Source organism: Electrona antarctica, assembly GCF_951216825.1.
Source record: "Electrona antarctica genome assembly, chromosome: 22".
NCBI classification, from domain to species: domain Eukaryota; kingdom Metazoa; phylum Chordata; class Actinopteri; order Myctophiformes; family Myctophidae; genus Electrona; species Electrona antarctica.
The window spans coordinates 8,768,633-8,796,469 of record NC_136805.1 but is presented as its reverse complement, the minus strand read 5'-3'; the positions used below and the strand labels follow the sequence as shown (position 1 = coordinate 8,796,469).

General features: G+C 40.7%; 2 protein-coding genes across 2 annotated transcripts; both read left to right on the top strand.

Moving 5' to 3' along the window:
* Positions 1-1,336: 1,336 nt before the first annotated feature.
* LOC306915523 (kelch-like protein 23) lies at positions 1,337-15,908 on the top strand. The gene is made up of 14 exons (XM_079492898.1): positions 1,337-1,446; positions 3,758-3,976; positions 4,434-4,568; positions 4,844-5,035; positions 5,355-5,498; positions 6,200-6,368; positions 9,886-10,026; positions 10,913-11,001; positions 13,180-13,249; positions 13,371-13,580; positions 13,751-13,900; positions 14,024-14,201; positions 14,305-14,440; positions 15,276-15,908. The coding sequence occupies exons 1-14, from the start codon at positions 1,360-1,362 to the stop codon at positions 15,291-15,293; spliced, it is 1,938 nt and encodes a 645-aa protein (XP_079349024.1). The 5' UTR covers positions 1,337-1,359; the 3' UTR covers positions 15,294-15,908.
* A 1,370-nt stretch (positions 15,909-17,278) lies between these two features.
* On the top strand, positions 17,279-27,352 carry LOC306915525 (kelch-like protein 24). Its single transcript, XM_079492900.1, has 14 exons — positions 17,279-17,412; positions 18,843-19,055; positions 19,512-19,646; positions 19,952-20,143; positions 20,463-20,606; positions 20,916-21,084; positions 22,017-22,160; positions 23,067-23,155; positions 24,527-24,596; positions 24,718-24,927; positions 25,098-25,271; positions 25,395-25,572; positions 25,652-25,784; positions 26,463-27,352. The coding sequence occupies exons 2-14, from the start codon at positions 18,864-18,866 to the stop codon at positions 26,478-26,480; spliced, it is 1,848 nt and encodes a 615-aa protein (XP_079349026.1). The 5' UTR covers positions 17,279-17,412; positions 18,843-18,863; the 3' UTR covers positions 26,481-27,352.
* Positions 27,353-27,837: the final 485 nt, after the last annotated feature.

The following is a 27,837-nucleotide window of genomic DNA, read 5'->3' as shown; positions in this document are numbered from 1 at the left end:
CAAGTAGGCCCACAACAGGGACATTTGTACTCCCGTCCAACCATTCATAGTTTTATAAGGAACTCAGTGATTATTCAAGTAGGCCTACAACAGGGACATTTGTACTCCCGTCCAACCATTCATAGCCTAAGCCTAGGACGTTTTATAAACCGTTCCCAGAAACCAAAAGTATCCATACGGCATACAGTCTCAGTCATTATTTGACAGTATAGCTGACTAGCTGTAGTAGTGGTTACAATAGCACAGATTCATGCTGAGGTGTGTACATTTACTGAATTCCTAATTTCCTATAGGCCTATAATGGGATAATGGCAACTGCAGCCCTGTGATGGAAGAGTGTGATGTTAAATAGGCTACTACAGCTAGTGCATGGTTAGGTTATGTTACTTACAATTCATACTTTTAACCAATAAATGCCAAAAGATTGTGTTGTTGTTTTTGAATGTGTATTTTCCTACAAAGGTGCAATTTTTTTTATAGGCCTATTAATTATCCAGCATTCCCCACATGCATTCAGGAACTTTTCCATGAGAGTTTGACAAGACACCTTAACCACTGAAAGACAATTAACTACGGGAGGTAGGCTACAGTACTATGCGGGAAGAGCATGTTTCTGCCCGGAACTCCTTGATATAATTGTGTTGTCAGGAGGACAGTACAGTTAACAAAGCACAAAGAAAGGTACAGAAAGTGTAAATAGAAACACGGTTCCTGTGGGTTCCAGCTCATTCTGGAATTGAATTAAGGAAATGAGCGAGTAGATATTCTGGCCGAACAAACACTAGGAGTTGAGCAGGTAGATATGCATGTGCCGTTAAGCAAGAGAAGCAAGAAGTCAAACCAATTATTAGAGTACAGTATATTCACAGTGAGTATGGCAGGAGTATTGGGATGATGGGGCAGTTGGAAGACACCTATATAACATTCAGAGGCAGGTTGGTACTGAGAGGGTGGTGGGTTGGAGTATAGGAAGGAATGAGAGTATTATTACTCGTATGAGAATTGGACACTCAGGTCTTAACTACATAGAATAGGGAAGCATCCGACAGGAGAATGTACAGAGTGTGATTGAAGGTGAGGAACAAGATAGAACATGTACTTCTGCATTGTAGGAAGTACAGTAGCCTATAAGTGAGAGGAATCAGTTATATCGGCTGTTGGAAAAGGTTAATCATCAAGATTTTACATTTGTCAGGTCTTCTAGGAAAAGCAGCAGGCAAATTCTACCATTATATTATTAAAAGTACATAAGAAATACCCACTTATTTGTGAATAGAATATATAGTTTTGACTTTTGGTTTAATTTTATTGGTTTGCTTGTGCAATCCCTAGTATTACACTGTCCAGCTGGTGGCGGTAATGCACCTTTGTTGGTCTGCCAACCGCCAAAAAACCGGAAAGAAGAAGAAGACTACAGTTCCTGGCTTTGAAGACTTGAAGCGGCAGGTTTGTTACTTTTTAAGTTTGAGCGTCTGAAGGAGAATGATAACATTGCTATGTTATATTTGAGGTTCTCGCGAATGTAAAGTGCGTTATAAATAACTCCATTATTATTATGTCTTTAGCAGCATGTCTGTTTGTGTACAGTTGGTTTTTGGACTGTAGACGCACCGTGGCTAGCAAAGCAAAGCAAAGTTACTATATTTACCCAGGGTATCTGGGCTAAGCTCAAGAACTTGTTTCCAGCCAGGCCCTGCTCATAGACCATTTCATGGTAGTGGTTCAATGCCTTGCTCAAGGGCACTTCAGCGGTGTCGGACCGCTGATTCGAACTGGCGACCTTCCGGTATCAAGACCGCTCCGCAATCCGTTCGGCCACCGCTGCCACTAAGTCTGTCCACTGTTGTATCTCTACAACCGTAAACGTAAACAATAAAGACGTGGGTTTTTCACCAGGTCTGTCACATAACAGACGCCTTCTTGCCTTGGCTTGCATCGCCCTCTGATTATAGATTAGCAATTATAGCACCAACAGCTGTGAAACAAATGAATAGCCAGCAGTGCACACAATAGAATATAAATGTCCTTTTCACATGGTAATGTTAATCACAATACTATATGATTGACACCACCATTGTATGGTGCAAACACGGGTATCAGCCTTGTGTTTGTGTTATGGATGTATAAACTGGAATATATGTTCTGTTTTCTTGTGGTTACGTATCGTAGCAGACAATTGCACGAGTCCCTCCGATCCGAGTCCGAGTCGAGTAGCAAGTCATTTGGTCCAAGTCTCAAGCAAGTCTCAAGTTTTTCTGTTGTGGGCAAGTCAAGTCGAGTCACAAGGTTATGCCAAGTCGGGTCGAGTCACAAGGTTGTCGAGTCAAGTCGGGTCGAGTCACAAGGTTATGTCAAGTCAAGTCGGGTCGAGTCACAAGATAGTCGAGTCGAGTACTGTACTGTACTGTACTGTACTGTACTGTACTGTACTGTACTGTACTGTACTGTACTAGCTCTCCTCCCTGGCCTCTGTGTGTTAGGCTGCACAACAGTGACACTTGATGGTGGTGTCCGAGTCAGCTTGTCTCAAGTCGAGTCGAGTCTGGAGTCATTGTCTTCCAAGTCAAGTCGAGTCTCAAGTTTTTACCCTTAAGTCCAAGTCGAGTTGCAAGTCGTCAAATCAATGACTCGAGTCGGACTCGAGTCGAGTCATCGAGTCCAATACTCTGTATCGTAGTGCAGGAACTTGCAACATGTAAAATGAAGACTGTGGTGACACCCTATGGGTGACACACATCACATCAGACTATACTAGTCTTTTAATGTAGTTGATATTCAGCATGTTAATTTGTTGAGCTCTGTGCTTGCTATTTTTCCCATAGAGATTTCCAAAAATAATTACCGGTAGGCTATATCAATTATTTTAAGCCTAGAATCAAGCCATACAGGTTCCTGGTGAATCATGACCATAAAACATTTGATTCTGTGATGCTTATTGCTTACCACTAGCTTTCTTCACAAAGGTGTTCATAAAGGTGTCTACTGCATGTCACCTCTCAATTTGTTCCAACCCAACTCCCTTGGGCAACTTTGTGACAGCTGCTGAAAGTTGGGGTACCATTAACAACCTATATAAGGCAACATTTTCAAAATGTCATACTTTTGGCATGTGTCAAACTAGCTACATACTAATTCCTACACGGGTTGTGCTTATAACCACGCCCCCGGGCAAGTTAAGTTTACTGAGGTTAAGGTTTTTTGATGACGGCTATTTTTAGCTCAAGGAGTGTTTTATATTTTGCAGATTTTCCACCCGTTTCGAATGCCATCAATGCATTGAAAGGGACAAAATCATGTTTAATCAGAGGCACATTGAATGCGCATTGTGCATTGAATAAATCTCAGTAGCTGCATTGTCAACCGACTACGTGGCTGGTTAAAACTGATATGAGGTTAGGGGACTTGGCTGGTTAAGACTGATATGAGGTTAGGGATCTTACGTGGCTGGTTAAGACTGATATGAGGTTAGGGGACTTACGTGGCTGGTTAAAACTGATATTGACATTCAATGCTCTGATTAAACGTTATTTTTGTCCCTCTTTCAATGCATTGATGACATTCAAATCTGCTAAACTTTCCCTAACTTAAGGGAAAAATGAAATAATTAATGGGCTTTGGTCGGTGGATCTACAAAATGGCCACCATGCCATTATCATGGGTTGGGTAAGGGTTGCAAATGTAGTCCTACACCGCTTACGTCACGGCTTAAATACTGAATGCTGACCATTTCTTCCGTCTCCTCCTGCTGTTGTAATAGGTTGGTCTACCGAAGAGAGACATGGCTCCAAGGATTTCAGTTGAACTTGATGCCAATGGAGACTTTGTGTTCATGGACAGGAGACACAACGACAAGATGTTAGAGGGCCTAAATAGGCTTCGTCTAAACAACACTTTCTGTGATGTGATTCTGTGCTGTGGAGGGAAAGAGTTCCCCTGTCATCGTAATGTACTAGTCTCCTTTAGCTGTTACTTTGAGGTAAACTACAGATGATCCTCAACTTTCCATAGCAACATTTATTGACCTGGTGTTAAAGGAGAATTCTGGACTAGGGGCTCTATTTTCGTCCATGCTAAACCCCTTATCCCTAAACTACTTTGCCTTTTTTTACTATTTGCAGTAAATTGCTTATTTTTTATTGATCAAAATTTTCATTTTGTTCGATTTACCGTAAACCCCCACCACTCACTAGTCGCGCTGAGCTGCGGTAGACTGGAGTTATGAAAATGTTCACCTCTACCACTCATTCTGGGATATAACGACATCGGTTTAATTACGTTTAGAATTCTCCTTTATGACTCGATTCTAAATTGTCTTTCATTTGTGAAACGAATATCATGCTATATACAAATACAATCTGTTAACTGTTGACACAATGTAAATAAGTAAAGCTTACATTTCAAAACAAACCAGTTCACCTTTTCAACCCACACAGGCAATGTTCACCATTGAGTGGATGGAGAGCCGACAGATGAGGGTAGCCATCCATGGAGTAGAACCTCAGGGGCTTGAGATGTTGGTGGGCTATGCCTATTCTTCAAAGGTGGTCATCTCTGCAGCAAATGTGCAGGTGATGTATTCATGAACCTTTGTGCTTTAAAAGTGTTTCTCAACCTCTGGGTCAACTGGTGGGCCATGAGGATACTGCAAGTGGGCCCCCAAACAATTGCCAAAACACTGGCAATTAAACACAAGAGATGATAATATAACGTTAATATTTGATAGAAATGTATGGAAACAAAAAAATGTCATGGTATGTTTTCTATAATAAAACAAAGCCTCAGAAAAGGTTGAAAACTACTGCATTCAAATAATGTTAGTATATATTTTGTTTATTTGTTCTAGGCCCTGCTAACAGCAGCAAACTTGCTTAATGTCATGGCTGTTCAAGAGGCCTGCTGTCATTACATGGAGCATCGCATGGACGAAACCAACTGTGTAGGGATCCACTGCCTCGCTGAGGCCCACTCCTGTAAGACGTTGGCACAGCGTAGCATGGAGTACATTCTGACGCACTTCAGTGCCGTCTTCCGGCAGGTCAGACATTGAAAGATACATACATTTACCAAGTTGTTTGTCTGTTGTGGCTATTTCACCTTGAAATCTGTGACTGACTCATAAGTATGAGACAGGCCCACCCAATGTTTGTTGTTACAAGTTTAAAGCTCTATCTTCTGATTGTAAGCATTGGTTGTTATTTCGAGTGTTTGTTCATGAATAGGGGTCTCATTTAGGTGGGTTGTCAATTTTCTGGCTATTTTTGGGTCTCAGGCTTTACCTGAAGACCTACTTCAAGATGTATGGAAACAGTCGTAATCTATCAGCTAATCTACTGTATTCTCTATGCTCCTCCTAGGAAGAGTTCCTCTCTCTGTCTGTGGAGAAAGTGACACAGATTCTTTCCAGTGAGAATCTTGATGTGCCCAAGGAGGAGATGGTGGTTGAGGCGGCTATGTTGTGGTTAAATAAGTGTCCTACCCACAGGCATACCTTTGAAAAGGTCATCATTCAATTCAATTGTTTCATTATAGCTTGTTGCATTGCAGTCTCAGACGGATGGCTTTGTGATCTTGCGAGACCAGTTGCTGTGCAAGGTGACATCATGCACCCAGGGCCTCGTGGGAACTCACAAACATGCTCAACAACTGTATTAGATAAATTGCTGCACACCAGTGATTTGATTTATATGACATAACCCTTATTAGGACATCACGTTAAAGGCACAGTTCATAAATGGCTTGGGAAATCATCAGAATTAACCAACATCAGCCAGATTATGTTTTGAACTAAATTAATAGAATTACAACCCACATAGTCAATACTGCACTATATATTCAGGTATATCCCTATAATGAAAATGGTGCTTATCTGTAAAGTAAGTGTTACCATGTTGTGGTAGTGTAGGTGGTGCTATTACTATCGTGCTGAGACCACATATACGAAAACCATTCCACAAAAGCTGAGAACATTAAGCCATACCAATCAACACGGAATGATTTATCAGATGGCATGTCAATACTTTAATTACTAAAATGGCAGACCACAATAGGAAATAGGGGCATGGAAGTGCATGAGTGCACTACTCAAAACATTTTCCAAAGGTTGGCAGGTCTGCCAGTATGTTAATGTTCAGTTTCTTACCTTGTCTTGCAACAGATGTGGACATTTATTATTTGTTTATTGTTGTATTTGTTTTTGAAGGTTCTAGAGCAGATCCGTCTGCCTCTTATCAGCCCCTCCTACCTCCACGATGTGATTGAGTCTCTGGATGTGGTGAAAGAGTCCCAAGGCTGTCAGAGGCTGATCGCTGAAACCAAGGACCCCAATCTAATGCAGTACAGCTGCAGAGCTCGACCACGGGAGTGCAGAGGTACCCTGCCTCACACAAACCTGTACATGCAGTACGCATGTTGCAACTGATGGTCCACAAAATACAGTTCTTCTGTTTGGGATTTCAATTCCTCAAATGTATAGTAATAGTGGCAGCGGTGGCCGAACGGATTGCGGAACGGTCTTGATACCGGAAGGTCGCCAGTTCGAATCAGCGGTCCGACACGTTAAAATTACCACCGCTGAAGTGCCCTTGAACAAGGCATTGAACCACTACGATGAAATGCTCTATGAGCAGGGCCTGGCTGTTAACAAGTTCTTGAGCTTAGCCCAGATACCCTGGGTAAATATAGTAATCATTTCATTTCAAATGTGTAAACATAGTACCTGGCAATAAAAGTACCTATGTCTTCTATTCTTGTGGCAGTTTGGGATTGCCAAGAGTTTAGTTTGCTATTTGGGCTTTATAATTGGTTTTTCATAATCTTTACATTACTTTTTAACAATTAACAATTCAATCTTTATTTATATCTTGAGCTTTTATACATACTTTCAGTTAACTATAACTTTCAAGATTTATTCACCTTTTTTGGTGGTAATGTACTGGGGCTCCTTCTGTGTGTGCTTCACTTCCTTCAGCCAGTGTTGCCATGTCTGCTTATTAAAAGCGACCTTTGGCTTGTTTTTCTGCAAAGTCGCTTGTAAATAAATTATTGGTAATTGCTGGTTTGGGGCTTTTTTGGGCGTGTTTGTAAAGTGTACAGTAGTTCCTTATTTGGGCTTGCTTCCTAATGTTGTTTACACCAGTCAAGGAGCCCCAGATTAATTAATATATAATTGTCTTTGGACATCAATATTTGGGGCATTTTTGTTAAAAATGTTAAAGATGGAGTGCCACAATTTTTGTATTGTTCCTGTTTTTCATGTCTATGAGGTGACAGTACTTCATTAGACACCGTCGTTTTTATGTGCAATGGTGTAATAACTTTGTATTTAGGGTTTCTTCCTGGAGGCTGAACCCTTGACAGTCAAACGGGCCAATGATATGAACACTGATAGTGTGACGTATTACTATTGCGCGCACACACACACACACCTCCCCCTCATTATATATTTTTGAGTGGTGTAAACCACTCCTCCAACTGGCTTTGTTAGTGCAGAAAAAATGAGCATGGTTGCTATGTTCACCCTGTTCACCCGGGTGTGATTTCATTACGTCAGAACAACTGGCTTTGTTAGTGCAGAAAAAATTAGCATGGTTGCTATGTTCACCCTGTTCACCCGGGTGTGATTTCATTACGTCAGACATGATTTCATTACGTCAGACAGGCTATATAAGACCTTACACCACTCAGTTCACACGGGTGTGATTTTTTAAAACAAGACAACCTCTGTGGGCGGAGCTGCCTGGCACATACACGTGTGCAGTTTGCTGCTCTGTGCCTAACTGTGTGACAGATTTTCAAACAGTCATTTCACACATTACCACACAGGCACACATTACCAGTTCACAGTAGAGCAGACTGTTTTTCGTTAGATTGGAAGCAGGATTAATCAAGGAAACCACAACAAACCAGCCTACCTGCTCTGCTGTCCAGTTGCTCTTGCTGTTCTCAAGGAGTTCAGGTTTTTTCTTTTATAATCACAGTGGTCAGGCTTTGATACAGAGTGTAGTGTCACAGTGTGCATTCTTATTGGCTGTTGTAGTCAATATATGTAGGTCCTAATACTTATAAAAGGCTGTAAAGTCAAGAATTAGAAGTATCTGTTGTGGCGCTGGAAGTCATGTTACCATGTCTGGCTATTACAAGCGACTCGGGCTTGTTTTCATATGAAGTAACTTGCATGGGAGATGTGGTTGACTTAACCAATGGTTCATGTGAAGGACCCTCATATTAATATGTTGTTAAAAGGATTGGTGGTGTTGAAACGTTTTCATAAATATTCAAGGGTATTTCTGTGACTTGTTTTCGTGGACCTGGCCGCTTGTTTCTTTAAATCTGGCAATGTGACTTTTGCTGAAACTCAATGCAGTCAGAAGGAACGGCATATTCATGTTGTAAATTGAGTTTGATCAGAGCAATAGAAGAGTGGAGAGTCTTCTGTGCCTAGGGCAGTGCTGCAAGTGTTTTGTGTCAATAAAGGACAGTTTCAATGCCAGGGTGCTGCTTAGCTGGAGGAAATCAATGGCCTACAGTATATTCGCAAATTATTCATGCTAAATTATCTATCAAACTAATTGTTTCTGCTGTTAAACTATGATTTGATTGGATGATGAGATGAGCTGATTGTGACAATAGGGTCAATATAATTGGAGGAAATAAATAAATGATTAAAAAATAATCTGAAAAAACAGGTCTGATATGTTATGGATGTGTGGATTATAGGCCTATACATGGATAAATGGTGGCAGTATAAGTGCATAATGGTGCTAATATGGGAAGTGTTCACTTCTAACATTCACAAAAACATGAGTTTTTGTTACATTACAGACACCAATTTGTAATTTTGTAAACAAAAGGAGGCGGAGGGACTGGATTAGGTGGGTGGTGCTAAGGTTAAACTCACGCCTACCTAATTAACTGGTGGGTGTGTCCACATAAATGGTAAATGGTGCATTTATATAGCCCCTTTATCCAAGGCGCTTTACATAGATTGTGCATTACATTCACCCATTCACACACATTCATACACCGATTGCGGCGGAAGCCATGCAAGGTACCAACCAGCACATCGGGAGCAATTTGGGGTTCAGTGTCTTGCCCAAGGACACTTTGACGTGTAGACAGGAGGAGCCGGGATTCGAACCGCCAACCCATGGATCATTGGACGACCTGCTCTACCTCCTGAGCCACAGTCGCCCCTTAAACCCACATAAACCATCATTTTAACAAATACTTTACACTTTTTTGAAAAAAATTATACCTCCTTATATAACAATAACACCTGATGTCATGTTTAAGGGTGGAAAAAAATCACGGCACTCCATCTTTAAAATATATTAAAAAAAAATCAATTTATTCTCGATCGTTTTAAATAACAGATGTACAACCTCACAATTTTCATTTGGGCTGTGGCTCAGGAGGTAGAGCAGGTCCCTGGGTCGGCGGTTCGAATCCCGGCACTTCCTGTCCACATGTCGAAGTGTCCTTGGGCAAGACACTGAACCCTACATTGCCTCCAATGAGTTGGTCGGTGTGAGCTTGATACCATTGGTGTGAATGTGGGAAGTGAGGAGGCTGGCGTCGACTGTTCACCGCTTCACCTCCCAATGTATGAATGAATTGTAAAGCGCATTGTAAAGCGCTTTGAGCACTTTAAGCGCTATAAAAATGCAATTCATTATTTATTTTCATTTGTGCTTATTTTCATAGATGTGGCCACTCTCTTGCAAAACTGGCAACACAGCAAGAGGAAGTTATGCACACACAACACGCAAAGACTTATGGGCTATAGGAAACGGGTCAATTCTTGGCATTCGATGTTTTTCTGAATTATTTCAGTCACATGTTCACACATTAACCAGTGTCATGTGTTTATCTTCCATCTCTGTACAGTACGTGAAGTAATGCTGGTGGTGCATGAAGATGAAGAGAAAAGTTGCTACGCTGAGATCTTTGATCCCCGAATCAATCGATGGAAGTCTCTTCTGGCAGATCTGCTCCTCCCTGTAAGAGCTTATAGTGTGGTTGTGTCAGGTGAGTAGCAACATCAGAATCAACTGGAGTAGACCTGTTATCGATCCTACAATGTTTTGCCCCTCAGCTTTAGCAATGTTGTGCAGTGCTAGAAAGGACATTTAAATTCTTGGTAAGGGTATTATTGTGATGGTTCAATTATGAAGCCATTAATATTTGAAGGTTGGTCATATATCGGTCGGATCGGCGGTTCTGGGCAACTGGGTTTTACTTTTCACATCTGCCGTTATATGGTTGTCAAGATACGTGAACTACTGGAGCGCAGACACATGCACACTAGTCTCGCTTTGCCAGACTGTTGCCGCTCACAATTTCAAATGCTTCCATCATACAGTCTGGAGCAACGGAAGCTCTATCATGAGTAAAATATAAAGCGGAAGTAAGCCTCCTCCCCTCTTCCGTTTCGTCTATACAGTCGTGCAAATTTATCCTAAATAATAGAACTCATCTCAGCATATATAGCTTGCTGCTCAGCAGAAATAGAAAAATAAAATGTAAAGATATTTTTTGCCCATTGATTTATTGAGACATGTAGAGTGTCCAGCATTTTTGGACGATTTAAAAAAAATATATATATTTTTTTCACTAAAGATTCCCAAAGACTTACCCAGACGTCTTGGGCACCACAGGGGGTGATTATAAAGACGTCTGGAGACTTCCTGAGAATTACAATGTGTTAAAATGTATTTTCGTGAACAGAAATGCCAGCTTCCTTACTCGGATTTCGGGAGGTGTAGTTCCAGACTATATGGCATTCGGAGATTGTGGAATTTGTGCATTAATAGTAGGATTGTCTTTAATGGAAGTGTATCTTGAGAAATGAAGATCTTTATTTCTTTAACGATCAAGGCATAACTTGTTTTAATTATGCTGTCACATACTGCAGGCTCTTCATTGTACATGGCTGGAGGAAATTCCTCCCATGGTTCAACCAGTACAGAGATGTGGCGCTATGACCTCAGGGATCCTACGCAAGTATGGAATTTGATTTCATGAATTTCCAGGTCTGGAAAAGTATGTAAAATGTTGTATGGAAAAATATTTGTTTCCGAACTATTTAGAGTAATTTTTTAAAACCGTGGCCATAACCTGGCCATTATTAGGAGTAGAAACAGGTCTAAGCCAACTAATTCTGGCATCTATAATTCATTTCTGATATTTTTTCAACCATTAAGGATCATCTTTTAATTGAAATATCACTATCAATGTCATTATTCAATAACTCTATTATGATTTATTTCTTTACTGTCACTTTTATTGTCTCCACCAGGCCGAAGGCATGGGGAGAGAGTATGTTTTGCACACACTTGTGTTTTGCACACACTTGTGTGTGTGTGTGTGTCCGTCCTTCCGTCCGTTACCAGCTAATCTCCGGCACCGTTAACCCGGTCGATGCCAAACTTTGCACACACACTCCCTGGATGCCAACGATGAACCTCTGCCCCACATTTTCCAGAACGGCCTGTTATAGCGCCACCATGAGGCAGCTTTTCACATTTTTTACCTAAAACTGCACCGATCTGCGTGAAACGTTGCATGCACACTCCCTAGAGGCCAAGGACAAACCTTTGACCTGCATTTTCCGCATCTGCCTTTTATAGCGCCACCAGGAGGCCGACTTTTGTAAAACAATTTTTTTGATATTACTCCTCCAGATTCTGTCTAAAAATCTCACCAATCGTTACACAGTATCTCTATGGTCATGTGCTCAAGTCGGATCTGTCCGATATTTCATATTCCATCCTAATTGGCTATAATTGGCTTTCACAGTTTGCAAGATTGCCCCGTTTTGAACAAAAGCCTCAAATCATGAACGCAGCATGCAATTTACGTGAAATCTTTCACACATTTTCTTACTAGACTGAGGAATATATCCCACCCTTTTCACATTGGCCTGTTATAGCGCCACCAACAGGTTGATTTTTGCAAAACACATTTTTGGAACAAAATGCCTCAAATCATCCAATTGCCATCAAAGGCGTATGAAGAAATGGCACCCTTTGCACATTGGCCTATTATAGCGCCACCAGGAGGCCACAACCTGACCTGCCCTGGTGGAGACCTGTGCCCCGAGGGGCACTTTTTCTAGTTGTATTTATTTTTTCTTCATAATCCTGAAAATACATGCATATGAGAAATATAACAATTTTGAACACCCCCCTTTAAATATTATTTTTATTGTGTGTTGAAATTAGCAAAAATACTTACAATAAAGAATAAAAGTGATATACAAATAGAGTAACACAAAATCAAACAACAATTTAACACACAGTGCACCATATGAATGCTGAGTGATTTTGATCATGTTGGTATCATGGTCAGTATCATATTAGTATCATGTTGGTATCATGATAGTATCATGGTCACTATTATGTTAGTACCTTGGTCATTATCATGGCCACTATCATGTTCGTAGCCTGGTCAGTATCATGGCCAGTATCATGTTAGTAACATGGTCGGTATCACGGTCAGCGTCATGGCCAGTATCATGTTAGTAGCATGCAAATGCCTCATGCCATGACCTTGCTATGCCATGATACTGACCATAATACTAACATGATACTGACCATAATACACTGACCATAATACTAACATGATACTGACCACAATACTAACATGATACAGTGTCATGTCAGTATAATACTGACCATGATACTAACTATGATACTTGTTATTTGATTTTGTGTTGTGGTTTTACTTGCACATCACTTGTATTCCTACATAGTCTTGCTGATTCCAACACCCAATTAAAAAGTAAAAGGTGGATGTTTATAATTGTTATATTTCTCGTGTACATCATGTATTTTGTTAATAATAAAACTCATTGCTATGAAAATGCTAATACAATTAAAGTGACAGTAAAGAACAAAAATAAATAGACTTACTGAAAAAGCAATAAGAAGTTGATCATCAGTGGTAAAAATTGGCTGAATTGGACTCATTGCACCTGTTTATAATCTTCCGATTAGCAAAATGACCATGTATATCCTTCAAATGACGAGCTAGAAATCCTGAAAAGCTGACGAAACTAAGCCAACGTCAGTTGTACCGGTGTATCCGCTAGTGATAGTGATTTGAATGTATGCATCTGTTAGCATACATCTACTAAGAGATGGCTGTCCTCCTCACAAACGCTCCTCACAAAATGTGTAGGAACCCTGTGACCTTTCCCGTGGCTCCTGGTTGCAGATGGCTTCCATGGATGTGGCACGCAGTGGATTCGGTAAGACTGTCAAATGTATATAGGGTTTGCTTTGGTTAACCAAGGGAGAGGCTGCATGTGTCCATGGTCATCAGTCCTAATGATCCGTTTTTTGTTTCTTGCACAACTAACATGGACCAAGGCCTGGTGATGCTTGATGGCTATATGTATGCAGTGGGCGGCTGCTCTCGGGTCCTTGACCTCACGTCTGGGGTCTGGTACTACCCCGTGTTTGTAGAACGGTACGACCCCGACATGAACACCTGGCAGCCCATGAGGTCTGTCAACAGATCAGAATATCATATCTCTCCCTGTGATGTGATTGCACTAGATGGACTGATCTACCTTGTTGGTATGGAACAGGTTTATGTATCTTCAGTTTCAGCCGGTTCTTTAATATGTAATAATAACAAAGTTTTGGGACATTTTTAGCGAACATGTTTTACATACATACAAATAATCTATCTCAATGTCTAATGTTTTGTCATGTGTCCTCCTGGGCCCTTGTTGTCACTATTGTAGGCACTTTTACGAGTCCGACAGACGGTGTACTTCTGTCCCGGGTGAAGAAGTACGACCCTGAAACATCTATATGGACAGACTGTGCACCTATGCAATTTCCTCGTACTCATTTTGCGCGCTGTACACTCAAAGGAAATATCTACGTTATAGGTATCATACCTCTTCTTAATGCCTCTTGTTTCCATAATACTCACTTCAGCGTCACTGTAGTTTGGGCACACAGTAGAGCCAACCAACAGTTACTATTCTGTTCATTCCTGTTTATCTAAATAGGTGGTAAGTGTCCAACTGAACTGACTTCAAATACTTATACGGACAAGGTGGAGTGCTACAACCCACAGACCAACCAGTGGCGCATGTGTGCCCCCATGAAACGGCGACGCTTCATGCCCCGTGTGGCTGTGGTGGATGGAAATATCTATGTACTAAAGGGGTCGAAGCGCTTTGCGACGTAAGATTCTCATGCACCATGAAATGTTGAAAAGGGTTGAAAAAAGCTGCTTGTTCACAGTCACACAAGATATTTCTCTGATGGCTATTTTTCTCTCTTGTAGCCCTGTCCGTGACATTGAGCAGTACAATGATGAGAGAGACACGTGGAGAATTGTGGGGGAGGTGCCCACCAACCTTTTCATATGTGATGAGTCTATGAGGTGTTTCTCTCTCAGGCTGGCGGATGTATATGCACAGGTAGAAGACATTAGTACATAGTAGTATTACAGAGTAAAATCCTGAGTGTGAAAATGGCCCCATAAGGGTCCATTTGGTACCATTTCTGCCCTCCTATGTCCAGCTTTGAGGGTCTGTGTAAACACAAACATTGAAGACAAAAGTGTGTAAACAAACATTGAAGACAAAAGTGTACAAGACAAAAGCGAGGATGCAAATTGTGATTGGCCAGAATGAGATGATGTATGATGATGTATATGACAGTGGTTCCCAAACTTTTTCATGTCAAGGACCCCAAAATTGACAATTGACACTAATTAGCCCCCATTGACCCCCATTTAAAAAGATGTGCCGGGGACCCCCATAAGAGATCATTACTGCTCCAGCAGTGATTCTCAATCCGTTTAATTTCAAGGACCCCCAGTTTGACATGTATTAGTCTACATTTAATGGTATTTCTATCTCTGGGACCTCCAATTTATATTGTAAAATCAATGTTAATTTAACTCTTGGGTGTACAAATGAAACCAAATGCACCCGTTAGGGTCCATTTGGTTCCATTTGTACACTCTTTGTGGACCCCTCAAGGTCCCCTGGGGTCCCCGGACCCCACTTTGGGAATCACTCGAATATGATTCCCAAAGCACAGTGCTGACCTGAAAAAAACCCCAAAGACTATAAGAAGCAGTGCTTGATTTCATGTCAGCAACACGGGTGTGATTTCTATTACTCTGTGTTTCAAATTGACATTAGAAACTAGTAAACTACTACCACTTCTATGTCACAACGAAATCCTCCGTTATTTTTTTTGCCTTCTCAAAGCTGGCCTTGACCCTGCTTCCTTTCCCACCAACAGACACCCAGCTCTTCCTGAACCCTGCATGGTGATTGGACCATTAGTGTCTCCGGCACCGTTAACCTGGTCGATGCCAAATTTTGCACTCGCACTCCCTGGATGCCAATGATGAACCTCTGCCCCAAAATTTCCAGAACAGCCTGTTATAGTACCACCAGGAGGCCGCTTTGTGCAAAACAAGTTTTTGGACAGTACACCTACAGATTTTGTCCAAACATCACGCAAATTGGTACACTGTCTCTCTAGAGCCATTCAACGAAACGGGTCTTTCAGATTTCTCAGACTCCATCCTGATTGGCTAAGATTGGCTTCCAAAGTTTGCAGGAGTGCTCAGTTTCAAACAAAATGCTGCAAATCATGAACACATCGTGTGATTTCCGTGAAATTGTGCACGCACATTCCCACTAGGCCGAGGAAGAAATGCCAAATGAACATTTTCAACTCAGCCTCATGGTGGCGCTATAACTGGCCGAAAAGTGTTTTTAACTCTAACTGCACGGATCTGTGGATAACTTTGTATGCCAACTTTTTTATATAGAGTATTATGTATTTTGTTTTAAATGCACTTGAGCTGGATTGCACATCAATTTCGTTGTCTTGTACAATGACAATAAAGATATTCTGATATTCTGATATTCCTCGAGGCCAAGGAAAAACCTTTGCCTGGAATTTTTCACATCTGCTCTTTATAGCGCCACCAGGAGGCCGACATATGTAAAACACATTTTCTAATATTACTCCTTCAGATTTTATCCAAATGTCACGCAAATCGGTACACATGCTCTTCATAGTCATGTGATCAAGACGGGTTTGTTTGATTTCTCATAATCCACCCTCATTGGCTACGATTGGCTTCTAAACTTTTCAGGAGTAGCCCGCTTTGTACCCGTTTTGTACAAATCACAACTACTCAACGCAGCGTCCGATTGTGGTGAAACTGCATGCATATTCCCACTAGGCTTTGGAAGAAATGCCACTTGACAGTTTTCAAATCAGCCTCATGGTGGCGCTACAACAGGCCAAGCCGCATCACACACACACACGTTAATATTGCTCCTAAACATTTTGCCAAACATCACACACTCCTATCCTCCTGGTGGAGACCTGTGCCCAGAAGGGCACTTTTTCTAGTTTGACATTGAATTTAAAGAAATGATTTGTTTTGTGTGTGTGTAGACGGATGTAACCGAATTACAAATGTGCAAGATCACTTTACAATCTTGTAGGCGATGTAGACTATGTATTTTTATTTGAAAATCAATAATTGACCACATTTCACACTCTTACTTATACTCAAGGGTGGGAAACCCCACTATAACAAGAGTGCATTTCCCACCCTAAGTGTAAAATGGCTGCCATGTGAATAATGGGTCAATAGAAGTTTGCAGCCTTCAATGGAAAAGCATTACAATTCTTTGTGTGACTATCCTCATTTATTTGTTATTAATCTCCCTGTGAAAGGTCAGCGTAGTACACAAACCTGTCTTTTACATCAAATTATTTGACTACTTTGGAAAGATTAGAAAATTATACAGTGCTTAATGGTGAAAATAATTTGTGATCAGTGACTTCACAAAGGTGTACCCTTTGGACTGCAGACGGCAGAGTACAACTTCGTGATGTCACTGATAATATGACCTCCAGTTCTAGGCAAAACGGAAGGAGGGGGGGGGGGTCTTTATTTCCACATAACTATGGTATAGTCATGACATAGTTCAATGTTGAAAATGTGTGGTATTCCCCTTTAACCCAATAAAGCCAGAACAGCATCTTTGTCACTTTAGATTGTAAGCACTTTAATACTTTGGCTATTCAAAAATAGCAGATATACAAGCTCAGTGTTTTTTTTCCACACACACACACACACACACACACACACACACACACAAGGCTAGTTCCTCTCAAAGTCAGAACAACTACATCATCAGGGCATGGAAGAAGCTCCTTGACCTTGAATTATACTACACAGAAAGAAGTACTGAATTTACAAATAAAAGCATTCTAAGCTGATTTATCCTTTGACCAGTGGGAGGCAGCAATGTGCCGGAAGGCATCAGCCGTAAAGCACAAGCAGAAGAAGGACAGAACAACAGGTGTTTGCACTTCCTCGATTTAGTTTGAAGACTTGAAGCGGCAGGTTTGTTACTTTTTAAGTTTGAGCGCCTGAAGGAGAATAATAACATGTTATGTTTGAGGTTCTCGCGAATGTAAAGTGCGTTATAAATAAATCAATTATGTCTTCTTTGGCTTTGTTGGCGTTGTATGCAGCAGCATGTCTGTTTGTGTACACTTGGTTTTTTGACTAGACGCACCGTGGCTGTGTCCACTTAGCCCAAACATTTAGACTCTCGTAGGTTTTTTTCGATTCTGACGAATCTCTCAACGAGAGTCTAAACGACTAGGTCCCCTTTAAGAGGGCTCGTGTTTACGTTTCTGCCTCAAAATCACTCTTACCTTGTACAAATGCAAAATCTAAAAATAATCAAGATTGCCCCACATGTCCGGCGGGTGTTCGGAAAACAATTACTTCCGTAGCGACCGTAGTTTTCAATAAAATAAATATTTTAATCCACTCCGTCCATACTCCTCCATTGTAAATGCGCAACAGAACATTGGCCGCGCCCCTAGTGGCCAGGGTTCTGTTGCGCATTTACAATGGAGAGAAAACCAAGATGGCCGCCAGATTCCGAGACAGAGTATGGACTTTAGTATGGACGGAGTGGATTACAATATATTTTTTATTGAAAACTACGGTCGCTACGGAAGTAATTGTTTTCCGAACACCCGCCGGACATGTGGGGTAATCTTGATTATTTTTAGATTTTGCATTTGTACAAGGTAAGAGTGATTTTGAGGCAGAAACGTAAACACGAGCCCTCTTAAAGGGGACCTAGTCGTTTAGACTCTCGTTGAGAGATTCGTCAGAAGTGTCCACTGTTTCCAACGTTAAAGACGTTCGTCACATACATACTGTAATAGGTGCCTTCTTGCCGGGAAGCATGTAAAATGAAGACTGTGGTGACACACATCACATCAGACTATACTAGTCTTTTAATGTAGTTGATGTTCAGCATGTTGCTGAGCTCCGTGCTTGCTATATTCCCCATAGAGATTTCCAAAAATAATTACCGGTATATCAATTATTTTAAGCCTAGAATCAAGCCATACAGGTTCCTGGTGAATCATGACCATACAACATTTGATTCTGTGATGCTTATTGCTAATACCACTAGCTTTCTTCACAAATGTGTTCATAAAGGTGTCTACTGTCACCTCTCAATTTGTTCCAACCAAACTCCCTTGGGCAACTTTGTGACAGCTGCTGAAAGTTGGGGTACCATTAACAACCTATATAAGGCAACATTTTCAAAATGTCATACTTTAAGTAGCATGTGTCAAACTAGGAGTTTTTCAACAGAGGGGTTTCAATTTGTTTGAATAGTCTGATTGGCGTAGAACAAATTAATTTGTTTGGTCCTCAACTTGGCCCCAACCCATGTATTCATTAAACGTAACATGCAAACAAATGCTGACCATTTCTTCTGTCTCCTCCTGCTGTTGTAATAGGCTGGTCTACCGAAGAGAGACATGGCTCGAAGGAGTTCAGTTGATGCCAATGGAGACTTTGTGTTCATGGACATGAGATACAACAACAAGATGTTAGAGGGCCTAAATAGGCTTCGTCTAAACAACACTTTCTGTGATGTGATTCTGTGCTGTGGAGGGAAAGAGTTCCCCTGTCATCGTAATGTACTAGTCTCCTTTAGCTGTTACTTTGAGGTGAATACAGATGATCCTCAACTTTCCATAGCAACATTTATTGACCTGGTGTTAAAGGAGAATTCTGGACTAGGGGCTCTATTTTCGTCCATGCTAAACCCCTTATCCCTAAACTACTTTGCCTTTTTTTACCATTTGCAGTAAATTGCTTATTTTTATCGATCGAAATTTTCATTTTGTTCGATTTACCGTAAACTCCCACCACTCACTAGTCACGCTGAGCTGCGGTGGACTGGAGTTATGAAAATGTTCACCTCTACCACTCATTCTGGGATATAACGACATTGGTTTAATTACGTTTAGCATTCTCCTTTAAGGGAATGACTCGATTCTAAATTGTCTTTCATTTGTGAAACAAATATCATGCTATATACAAATACAATCTGTTAACTGTAAATGTAAATAAGTAAAGCTTACATTTCAAAACAAACCAGTTCACCTTTTCAACCCACACAGGCAATGTTCACCGTTGAGTGGATGGAGAGCCGACAGATGAGGGTAGCCATCCATGGAGTAGAAGCTCAGGGGCTTGAGATGTTGGTGGGCTATGCCTATTCTTCAAAGGTGGTCATCTCTGTAGCAAATGTGCAGGTGATGTATTCATGAACCTTATTCATTGCCTCCATTTTTTTACCTGCATTTGTGCTTTAAAAGTGTTTCTCAACCTCTGGGTCAACTGGTGGGCCATGAGGATACTGCAAGTGGGCCCCCAAATAATTGCCAAAACACTGGCAAGTAAACACAAGAGATGATAATATAACGTTAATATTTTATAGAAATTTATGGAAACAAAAAAATGTCATGGTATGTTTTCTATAATAAAACATAAAGCCCCAGAAAAGGTTAAACTACTGCATTCAAATAATGTTAGTATATATTTTGTTTATTTGTTCTAGACCCTGCTAACAGCAGCAAACTTGCTTAATGTCATGGCTGTTCAAGAGGCCTGCTGTCATTACATGGTGCATTGCATGGACGAAACCAACTGTGTCGGGATCCACTGCCTCGCTGAGGCCCACTCCTGTAAGACGTTGGCAAAGCGTAGCATGGAGTACATTCTGACGCACTTCAGTGCCGTCTTCCGGCAGGTCAGACATTGAAAGATGCATACATTTACCAAGTTGTTTGTCTGTTGTGGCTTTTTCACCTAGAAATCTGTGACTGACTCATAAGTATGAGACAGGCCCACCCAATGTTTGTTGTTACAAGTTTAAAGCTCTATCTTCTGATTGTAAGCATTGGTTGTTATTTCGAGTGTTTGTTCATGAATAGGGGTCTCATTTAGGTGGGTTGTCAATTTCCCGGGTATTTTTGGTTCTCGGGCTTTACCTGAAGACCTACTTCAAGATGTATGGAAACAGTCGTAATCTATCAGCTAATCTACTGTATTCTCTATGCTCCTCCTAGGAAGAGTTCCTCTCTCTGTCTGTGGAGAAAGTGACACAGATTCTTTCCAGTGAGAATCTTGATGTGCCCAAGGAGGAGATGGTGGTTGAGGCGGCTTTGTTGTGGTTAAATAAGTGTCCTACCCACAGGCATACCTTTGAAAAGGTCATCATTCAATTAAATTGTTTCATTATAGCTTGCTGCATTGCAGTGTCAGACGGATGGCTTTGTGATCTCATTTAATGTATGCATTGTGCTTGATTGTGATTTATAATACTATCAATACAAATATTTGTAAATTGTTACTCTGAATAAAAGTGGATTTATATGTTGAGTAACTTATGACTAGTGTGGCATCAAAACATGTTCCCATGGTTGGCAGATCTGCCAGTATGTTAATGTTCAGTTTCTTACCTTGACTTGCAACAGATGTGGAAATGTATTATTTGTTTATTGTTGTATTTGTTTTTGAAGGTTCTAGAGCAGATCCGTCTGCCTCTTATCAGCCCCTCCTACCGCCACGATGTGATTGAGTCTCTGGATGTGGTGAAAGAGTCCCAGGGCTGTCAGAGGCTGATCGCTGAAACCAAGGACCCCAATCTAATGCAGTACAGCCGCAGAGCTCGACCACGGGAGTGCAGAGGTACCCTGCCTCACACAAACCTGTACATGCAGTACACATGTTGCAACTGATGGTCCACAAAATACAGTCCTTCCTCAAATGTGTAAACATACCTGGTAGTCCGGCAGCCGGGGTTATGGGGTGGGACATTTGGTATATAGACTTTCTTTTGGCCTAAAATATTGTCTATATACATACATTTATGAATCCACTTGCTGACCGGCTGTCACTATTGGGCTGTTTTTATTCATTAACATCCTATGGCAGGCAAAAATGTCAAACTTTCCTTTTGCTTTAAGTAGCATGTGACATGTCAAACTAGGGGGTTTCCATGATTCTGAATTCATTCCAAGCATTAGTTTTGCACAAAATACACTCCTTGGGCTAAAAACGGTCATAGACGTCATGACAAATGTGATGAGGTCAGCACATTTTGGGCACATTTGGGCAAGTGGCTATGGCTGCTTTTAGCCCAAGGAGTGTTTTTTCTGCAAAACTAATGCTTGGAATGGATTCAGAATCATGAAAAACCCCTAGTTTGACATGTCACATGCTACTTAAAGCAAAAGGAAAGTTTGACATTTTTGCCTGCCATAGGATGTTAATGGTAGGGTCACAAGAAACCCCTATAAAAACAATTGCCCAATAGTTACAGCCGGTCAGCAAGTGGATTCATGAATGTATGTAAATAGACAATATTTTAGGCCAATAAAAAAGACTATCAAATTTCACACTTAAAACAAAAGAAGCCTGTCGGCTGCTGGACTATGGCAATACAAGTATGTCTTCTATTCTTGTGGCAGTTTGGGATTGCCAAGAGTTTAGTTTGCTATTTGGGCTTCATAATTGTTATTTCATAATCTTTACATTACTTGATTTTACAATTCAATCTTTATTTATATCTTGAGCTTTTTTACATACTTTCAGTTGTGTTCTTCTATCTCTCTGTACAGTACGTAACGTAATGCTGGTAGTGCATGAAAGGAATAAACGTTGCTACGCTGAGATCTTTGATCCCCGAATCAATCGATGGAAGTCTCTTCTGGCAGATATGCCCCTCCCTGTAAGCGGTCATAGTTTGGTTGGTTTGGTGTCAGGTGAGTAGCAAAATCAGAATAAACGTAGAGTAGACCTGTTATCGATCCTACAATGTTTTGCCCCTCAGCTTTAGCAATGCTGTGCAGTGCTAGAAAGGACATTTAAATTCTTGGTAAGGGTATTATTGCGATGGTTCAATTATGAAGCCATTAATATTATTAGAAGGTCGGTCATATATCGGCAGTTCTGGGCAACTGGGTTTTCTGGGCAATCTGCCGGTTATCAAGATACGTGAACTACTGGAGCGCAGACACATGAACACTAGTCTCGCTTTGCCAGACTGTTGCCTCTCACAATTTTCAAATGCTTCCATCATACAGTCTGGAGCAACAGAAACTCTATCATGAGTAAAATATAAAGCGGAAGTAAGCCTCCTCCCCTCTTCCGTTTCGTCTATACAGTCGCGCAAATTTATCCTAATATAAATAGAAATCTTCTCAGCATATATAGCTTGCTGCTCAGCAGAAATAGAAAAATAAAATGTAAAGATATTTTTTGCCCATTGATTTATTGAGAATAGAGATGTAGTGTCCAGCGTTTTTGGACGATTTAAAAATATATATATTTTCTTTCACTAAAGATTCCCAAAGACTTACCCAGATGTCTTGGGCACCACATTGATTATAAAGAAGTCTGGAGACTTCCTGGGAATTACATTGTGTTAAAATGTATTTTCGTGAACGGAAATGCCAGCTTCCTTACTCGGATTTCGGGAGGTGTAGTTCCAGACTATATGGCATTCGGAGATTGTGGAATTGTTGTCTGGCTACGCGAGACTACATGCACACAGAATTTGTGCATTTATAGTAGGACTGTCTTGAATGGAAGTGTATCATGAGAAATGAAGATCTTCATTTCTTTAACGATCAAGGCATAACTTTTAATTATGCTGTCACATACTGCAGGCTCTTCATTGTACATGGCTGGACGAAATTCCTCCTATGGTTCAACCAGTACAGAGATGTGGCGCTATGACCTCAGGGATCCTACGCAAGTATGGAATTTGATTTCATGAATTTCCAGGTCTGGAAAAGTATGTAAAATGTTGTATGGAAAAATATTTGTTTCCAAACTATTTAGAGTAATTTTTGAAAACCGTGGCCAGAAACTGGCCATTATTAGGAGTAGAAACGGGTCTAAGCCAACTAATTCTGGCATCTATAATTCATTTCTGATATTATTTCAACCATTAAGGATCATCTTGTAATTGAAATATCACTATCAATGTCATTATTCAATAACTCTTATGATTTATTTCTTTACTGTCACTTTTATTGTATTTATTTTTTTCTTCATAATCCTGAAAATACATGCATATGAGAAATATAACAATTTTGAACACCCCCCTTTAAATATGTTTTTAATTGTGTGTTGAAATTAGAAAAAAGACTTACAATAAAGAATAAAAGTGATATACAAATAGAGTAACACAAAATCAAACAACAATTTAACACACAGTGCACCATATGAATGCTGAGTGATTTTGATCATGTTGGTATCATGGTCAGTATCATATTAGTATCATGTTCGTATCATGATAGTATCATGGTCACTATTATGTTAGTACCTTGGTCAGTATCATGGCCACTATCATGTTCGTAGCCTGGTCTATCATGGCCAGTATCATGTTAGTAACATGTTCAATATCACGGTCAGCGTCATGGCCAGTATCATGTTAGTAGCATGCAAATGCCTCATGCCATGACCTTGCTATGCCATGATACTGACCATAATACTAACATGATACTGACCATAATACACTGAGCATGATACGGACCACAATACTAACATGATACAGTATCATGTCAGTATAATACTGACCATGATACTAACTGATACTTGTTATTTGATTTTGTGTTGTGGTTTTACTTGCACATCACTTTTATTCCTACATAGTATTATTTGCTGATTCCAACCAATTAAAAAGTAAAAGGTGGATGTTTATAATTGTAATATTTCTTATGTACATCATGTATTTTGCTGATAATAAAACTCATTACTATGAAAATGCTAATACAATTAAAGTGACAGTAAAGAACAAAAATAAATAGACTTACTGAAAAAGCAATAAGAAGTTGATCATCAGTGGTAAAAAAAAATGCATTGATTCAGAATTATCTGAATTGGACTCATTGCACCTGTTTATAATCTTCCGATTAGCAAAAATCAAAAATGTATATCCTTCAAATGACAAGCTAGAAATCATGTTAGCTGGAAATCCTGAAAAGCTGACGAAACTAAGCCAACGTCAGTTGTACCGGTGTATCCGCTAGTGATAGTGATTTGAATGTATGCATCTGTTAGCATACATCTAACTACTAAGAGATGGCTGTCGTCCTCACAAACGCTCCTCACAAATGTGTAGGAACCCTGTGACCTTTCCCGTGGCCAGTGGTTGCAGATGGCTTCCATGGATGTGGCACGCAGTGGATTCGGTAAGACTGTCAAAGTATGCCTTTTTTAATATAGGGTTTGCTTTGGTTAGGCTGCATGTGTCCATGGTCATCAGTCCTAATGATCCGTTTTTTGTTTCTTGCACAACTAACATGGACCAAGGCCTGGTGATGCTGGATGGCTATATGTATGCAGTGGGCGGCTGCTCTCGGGTCCTTGACCTCACGTCTAGGGTCTGGTACTACCCCGTGTTTGTAGAACGGTACGACCCCGACATGAACACCTGGCAGCCCATGAGGTCTGTCAACAGATCAGAATATCGAATCTCTCCCCGTGATGTGATTGCACTAGATGGACTGATCTACCTTGTTGGTATGGAACAGGTTTATGTATCTTCAGTTTCAGCCGGTTCTTTAATATGTAATAATAACAAAGTTTTGGGACATTTTTAGCGACCATGTTTTACATGCATACAAATAATCTATCTCAATGTCTCATGTTTTGTCATGTGTCCTCCTGGGCCCTTGTTGTCACTATTGTAGGCACTGTAACAGTGCCTACAGACGACAGACGACAGAGTCCGACAGACGGTGAACTTCTGTCCCGGGTGAAGAAGTACGACCCTGAAACATCTATATGGACAGACTGTGCACCTGTGCAATTTCCTCGTACTCATTTTGCGCGCTGTACACTCAAAGGAAATATCTACGTTATAGGTACCATACCTCTTCTTAATGCCTCTTGTTTCCATAATACTCACTTCAGCGTCACTGTAGTTTGGGCACACAGTAGAGCCAACCAACAGTTACTATTCTGTTCATTCCTGTTCATCTAAATAGGTGGTGACTGTCCAACTGAACTGTCTTCAAATACTTATACGGACAAGGTGGAGTGCTACAACCCACAGACCAACCAGTGGCGCATGTGTGCCCCCATGAAACGTAAACGCTGGAATCCTGTTGTGGCTGTGGTGGATGGATATATCCATGTACTAGGCGGGTCGGAGTCCTTTGGAACGTAAGATTCTCATTAAATGTTGAAAAGGGTAGCTCACATGAGATATTTATCTGATGGCTATTTTTCTCTCTTCTTGTAGCGGACTCCGTGACATTGAGCGGTACAATGATGAGAGAGACACGTGGAGAATTGTGGCGGAGATTCCCACCAAATATTGCATATTTAAGTCTTTGAGGTGTTTCTCTCTCAGGCTGGCGGATGTATATGCACAGGTAGAAGACGTAGTAGTACATATCAAAATCCTGAGTGTGCAAATGGAACCATAAGGGGTGTAAATGCAAACATTGAAGACAGTTGTGTAAACAAATGCAAATTGTGATTGGCCAGAATTAGATGATGTATGATGTATATGACAGTGGTTCCCAAACCTTTTCATGTCAAGGACCCCCAAATTGACAATTGCCACTAATTATCCCATTTGAAAAGATATGCCAGGGACCCCATAAGAGATGATTTTTACTGCTAGCAGGGATTCTCAATCTGTTTAATTCCAAGGACCCCCAGTTTTACATGTATTAGTCTACGGACCCCCATTTAATGACATTTCTATCTCTGGGACACCAATATGATATTGTAAAATCAATGTTAATTTAACTGACTGTACAAATGAAACCAAATGCACCCGTTAGAGTCCATTTGGTTCCATTTGTACACTCTTTGTGGACCCCCTGGAACTCCCTCAAGGTCCCCGGACCCCACTTTGGGAATCACTGGTATATGATGATCAGTGCACCCCTCACTTCAAACGGGTGTGATTTGTATTACTCTGTGTTGCAAATTGACATAAACTAGTAAACTACTACCACTTCTATGTGGTTCTATAAAATCCTCCGTTATTTGTTTTGCCTTCTCAAAGCTGGCCTTGACCCTGCTTCCTTTCCCACCAACAGACACCCAGCTCTTCCTGAACCCTGCATGGTGATTGGACAAGAAGTCTTAGCTCTGGAAGGCGGAGTCTTCACCACAACTACTGTATCACGACGACACCGAACAATATGGTTGGGGTTCACTTTCAGAGCGATTTGATGGAACGATGGAAACACTGACAGCCAGTCAACAATGCATCGAAATTGACATACTATTACTTTCACCATTTATAAGCTGGGATGCTCTCATCATTATAATTACAGTCCTCTTCCTAGTTATCATTCTTGGTGTGGACGGCCTTTGACCACATGAACCCTAGCGTCCTTATTCTGGGCCGAACATTTGGTCAAAATAGCCTAATAGATGATCTACAAGCTCTCAACGTGTTGCAAGCTTGTAGATTGGCTATTGTCCATATAGAGGAGGGGAGGAGTTTTATTTTTCCCTTCAGCTGTCGGAGCCATATGCAAAGACAATACAATATGGAAAAACAAACAATGCGTTTGCACTAAACCAATACACTGAGCCCCTGCCCATTTGCTGCTATAGAAAATCCTCATCCTCTATACCTTGATTGTTATGATGTTGCTGCTGTTACCACACTTGCATTTCACTGCTTCTCTACCTGTATGAGTAGTGACATGAAGCCTCTGGATTCTTGAAAAGGGAGAGGACCAATTATTGAGCCCTGGGGGACTCTGATCAACAAAGTACATAGGGTTTAAGTGTGTTAATATGCTGTTATTATTTCACAATTCACATTGAATTTGGGTTTTAAATAAATTATTTGTTTTGTGTGTAGACGAATGTAACTAAATTATAAATGTGCAGGATCACTTTATGTTCTTGTAGGCCTACTAAAGTAATTCCACGATGTATTTTTATTTTATAATAAAATCAATAATTGACCACATTTCACACTCTTACTTCATACTCAAGGGTGGGAAACCCCACTATAACAAGAGTGCATTTCCCACCCTAAGTGTAAAATGGCTGCCATGTGAATATGGTCAATAGAAGTTTGCAGCTTTCGATGGAAAAGCATTACAATTCTTTGTGTGACTGTCCCCCATTGATTTGTTTAGATTAATCGTCACTATCTCCCTGTGAAAGGTCAGCGTAGAACACAAACTTGTCTTTTATGTCAAATTATTTTACTACTTTGGAAAGATTTCGAGAATCATACAGTTCTTGTTTTGTGATCAGTGACATCACGAAGGGGTACCCTTTGGACTGCAGACGGCAGAGTACAACTTTGTGATGTCACTGATAATATGACCTCCAGTTCTAGGCAAACGGAAGGAGGGGGGGGGGGGGGGTCTTTATTTCCACATAACTATGGTATATTCATGACAGTTCAATGTTGAAAATGTGTGGTATTCCCCTTTAACCCAATAA

Bases quoted from the DNA above. Each gene is read 5' to 3' on its own strand.
- LOC306915523 (XM_079492898.1), top strand. From the start codon at position 1,360: ATGCACCTTTGTTGGTCTGCCAACCGCCAAAAAACCGGAAAGAAGAAG. The intron at 10,027-10,912 runs GTGAGTAGCAAC...CACATACTGCAG, and splicing joins TTATAGTGTGGTTGTGTCAG to GCTCTTCATTGTACATGGCT. The intron at 13,250-13,370 runs GTAAGACTGTCA...ACATGGACCAAG, and splicing joins TGTGGCACGCAGTGGATTCG to GCCTGGTGATGCTTGATGGC.
- LOC306915525 (XM_079492900.1), top strand. From the start codon at position 18,864: ATGGCTCGAAGGAGTTCAGTTGATGCCAATGGAGACTTTGTGTTCATG. The intron at 22,161-23,066 runs GTGAGTAGCAAA...CACATACTGCAG, and splicing joins TTTGGTTGGTTTGGTGTCAG to GCTCTTCATTGTACATGGCT. The intron at 25,573-25,651 runs GTAAGATTCTCA...CTCTTCTTGTAG, and splicing joins GGGTCGGAGTCCTTTGGAAC to CGGACTCCGTGACATTGAGC.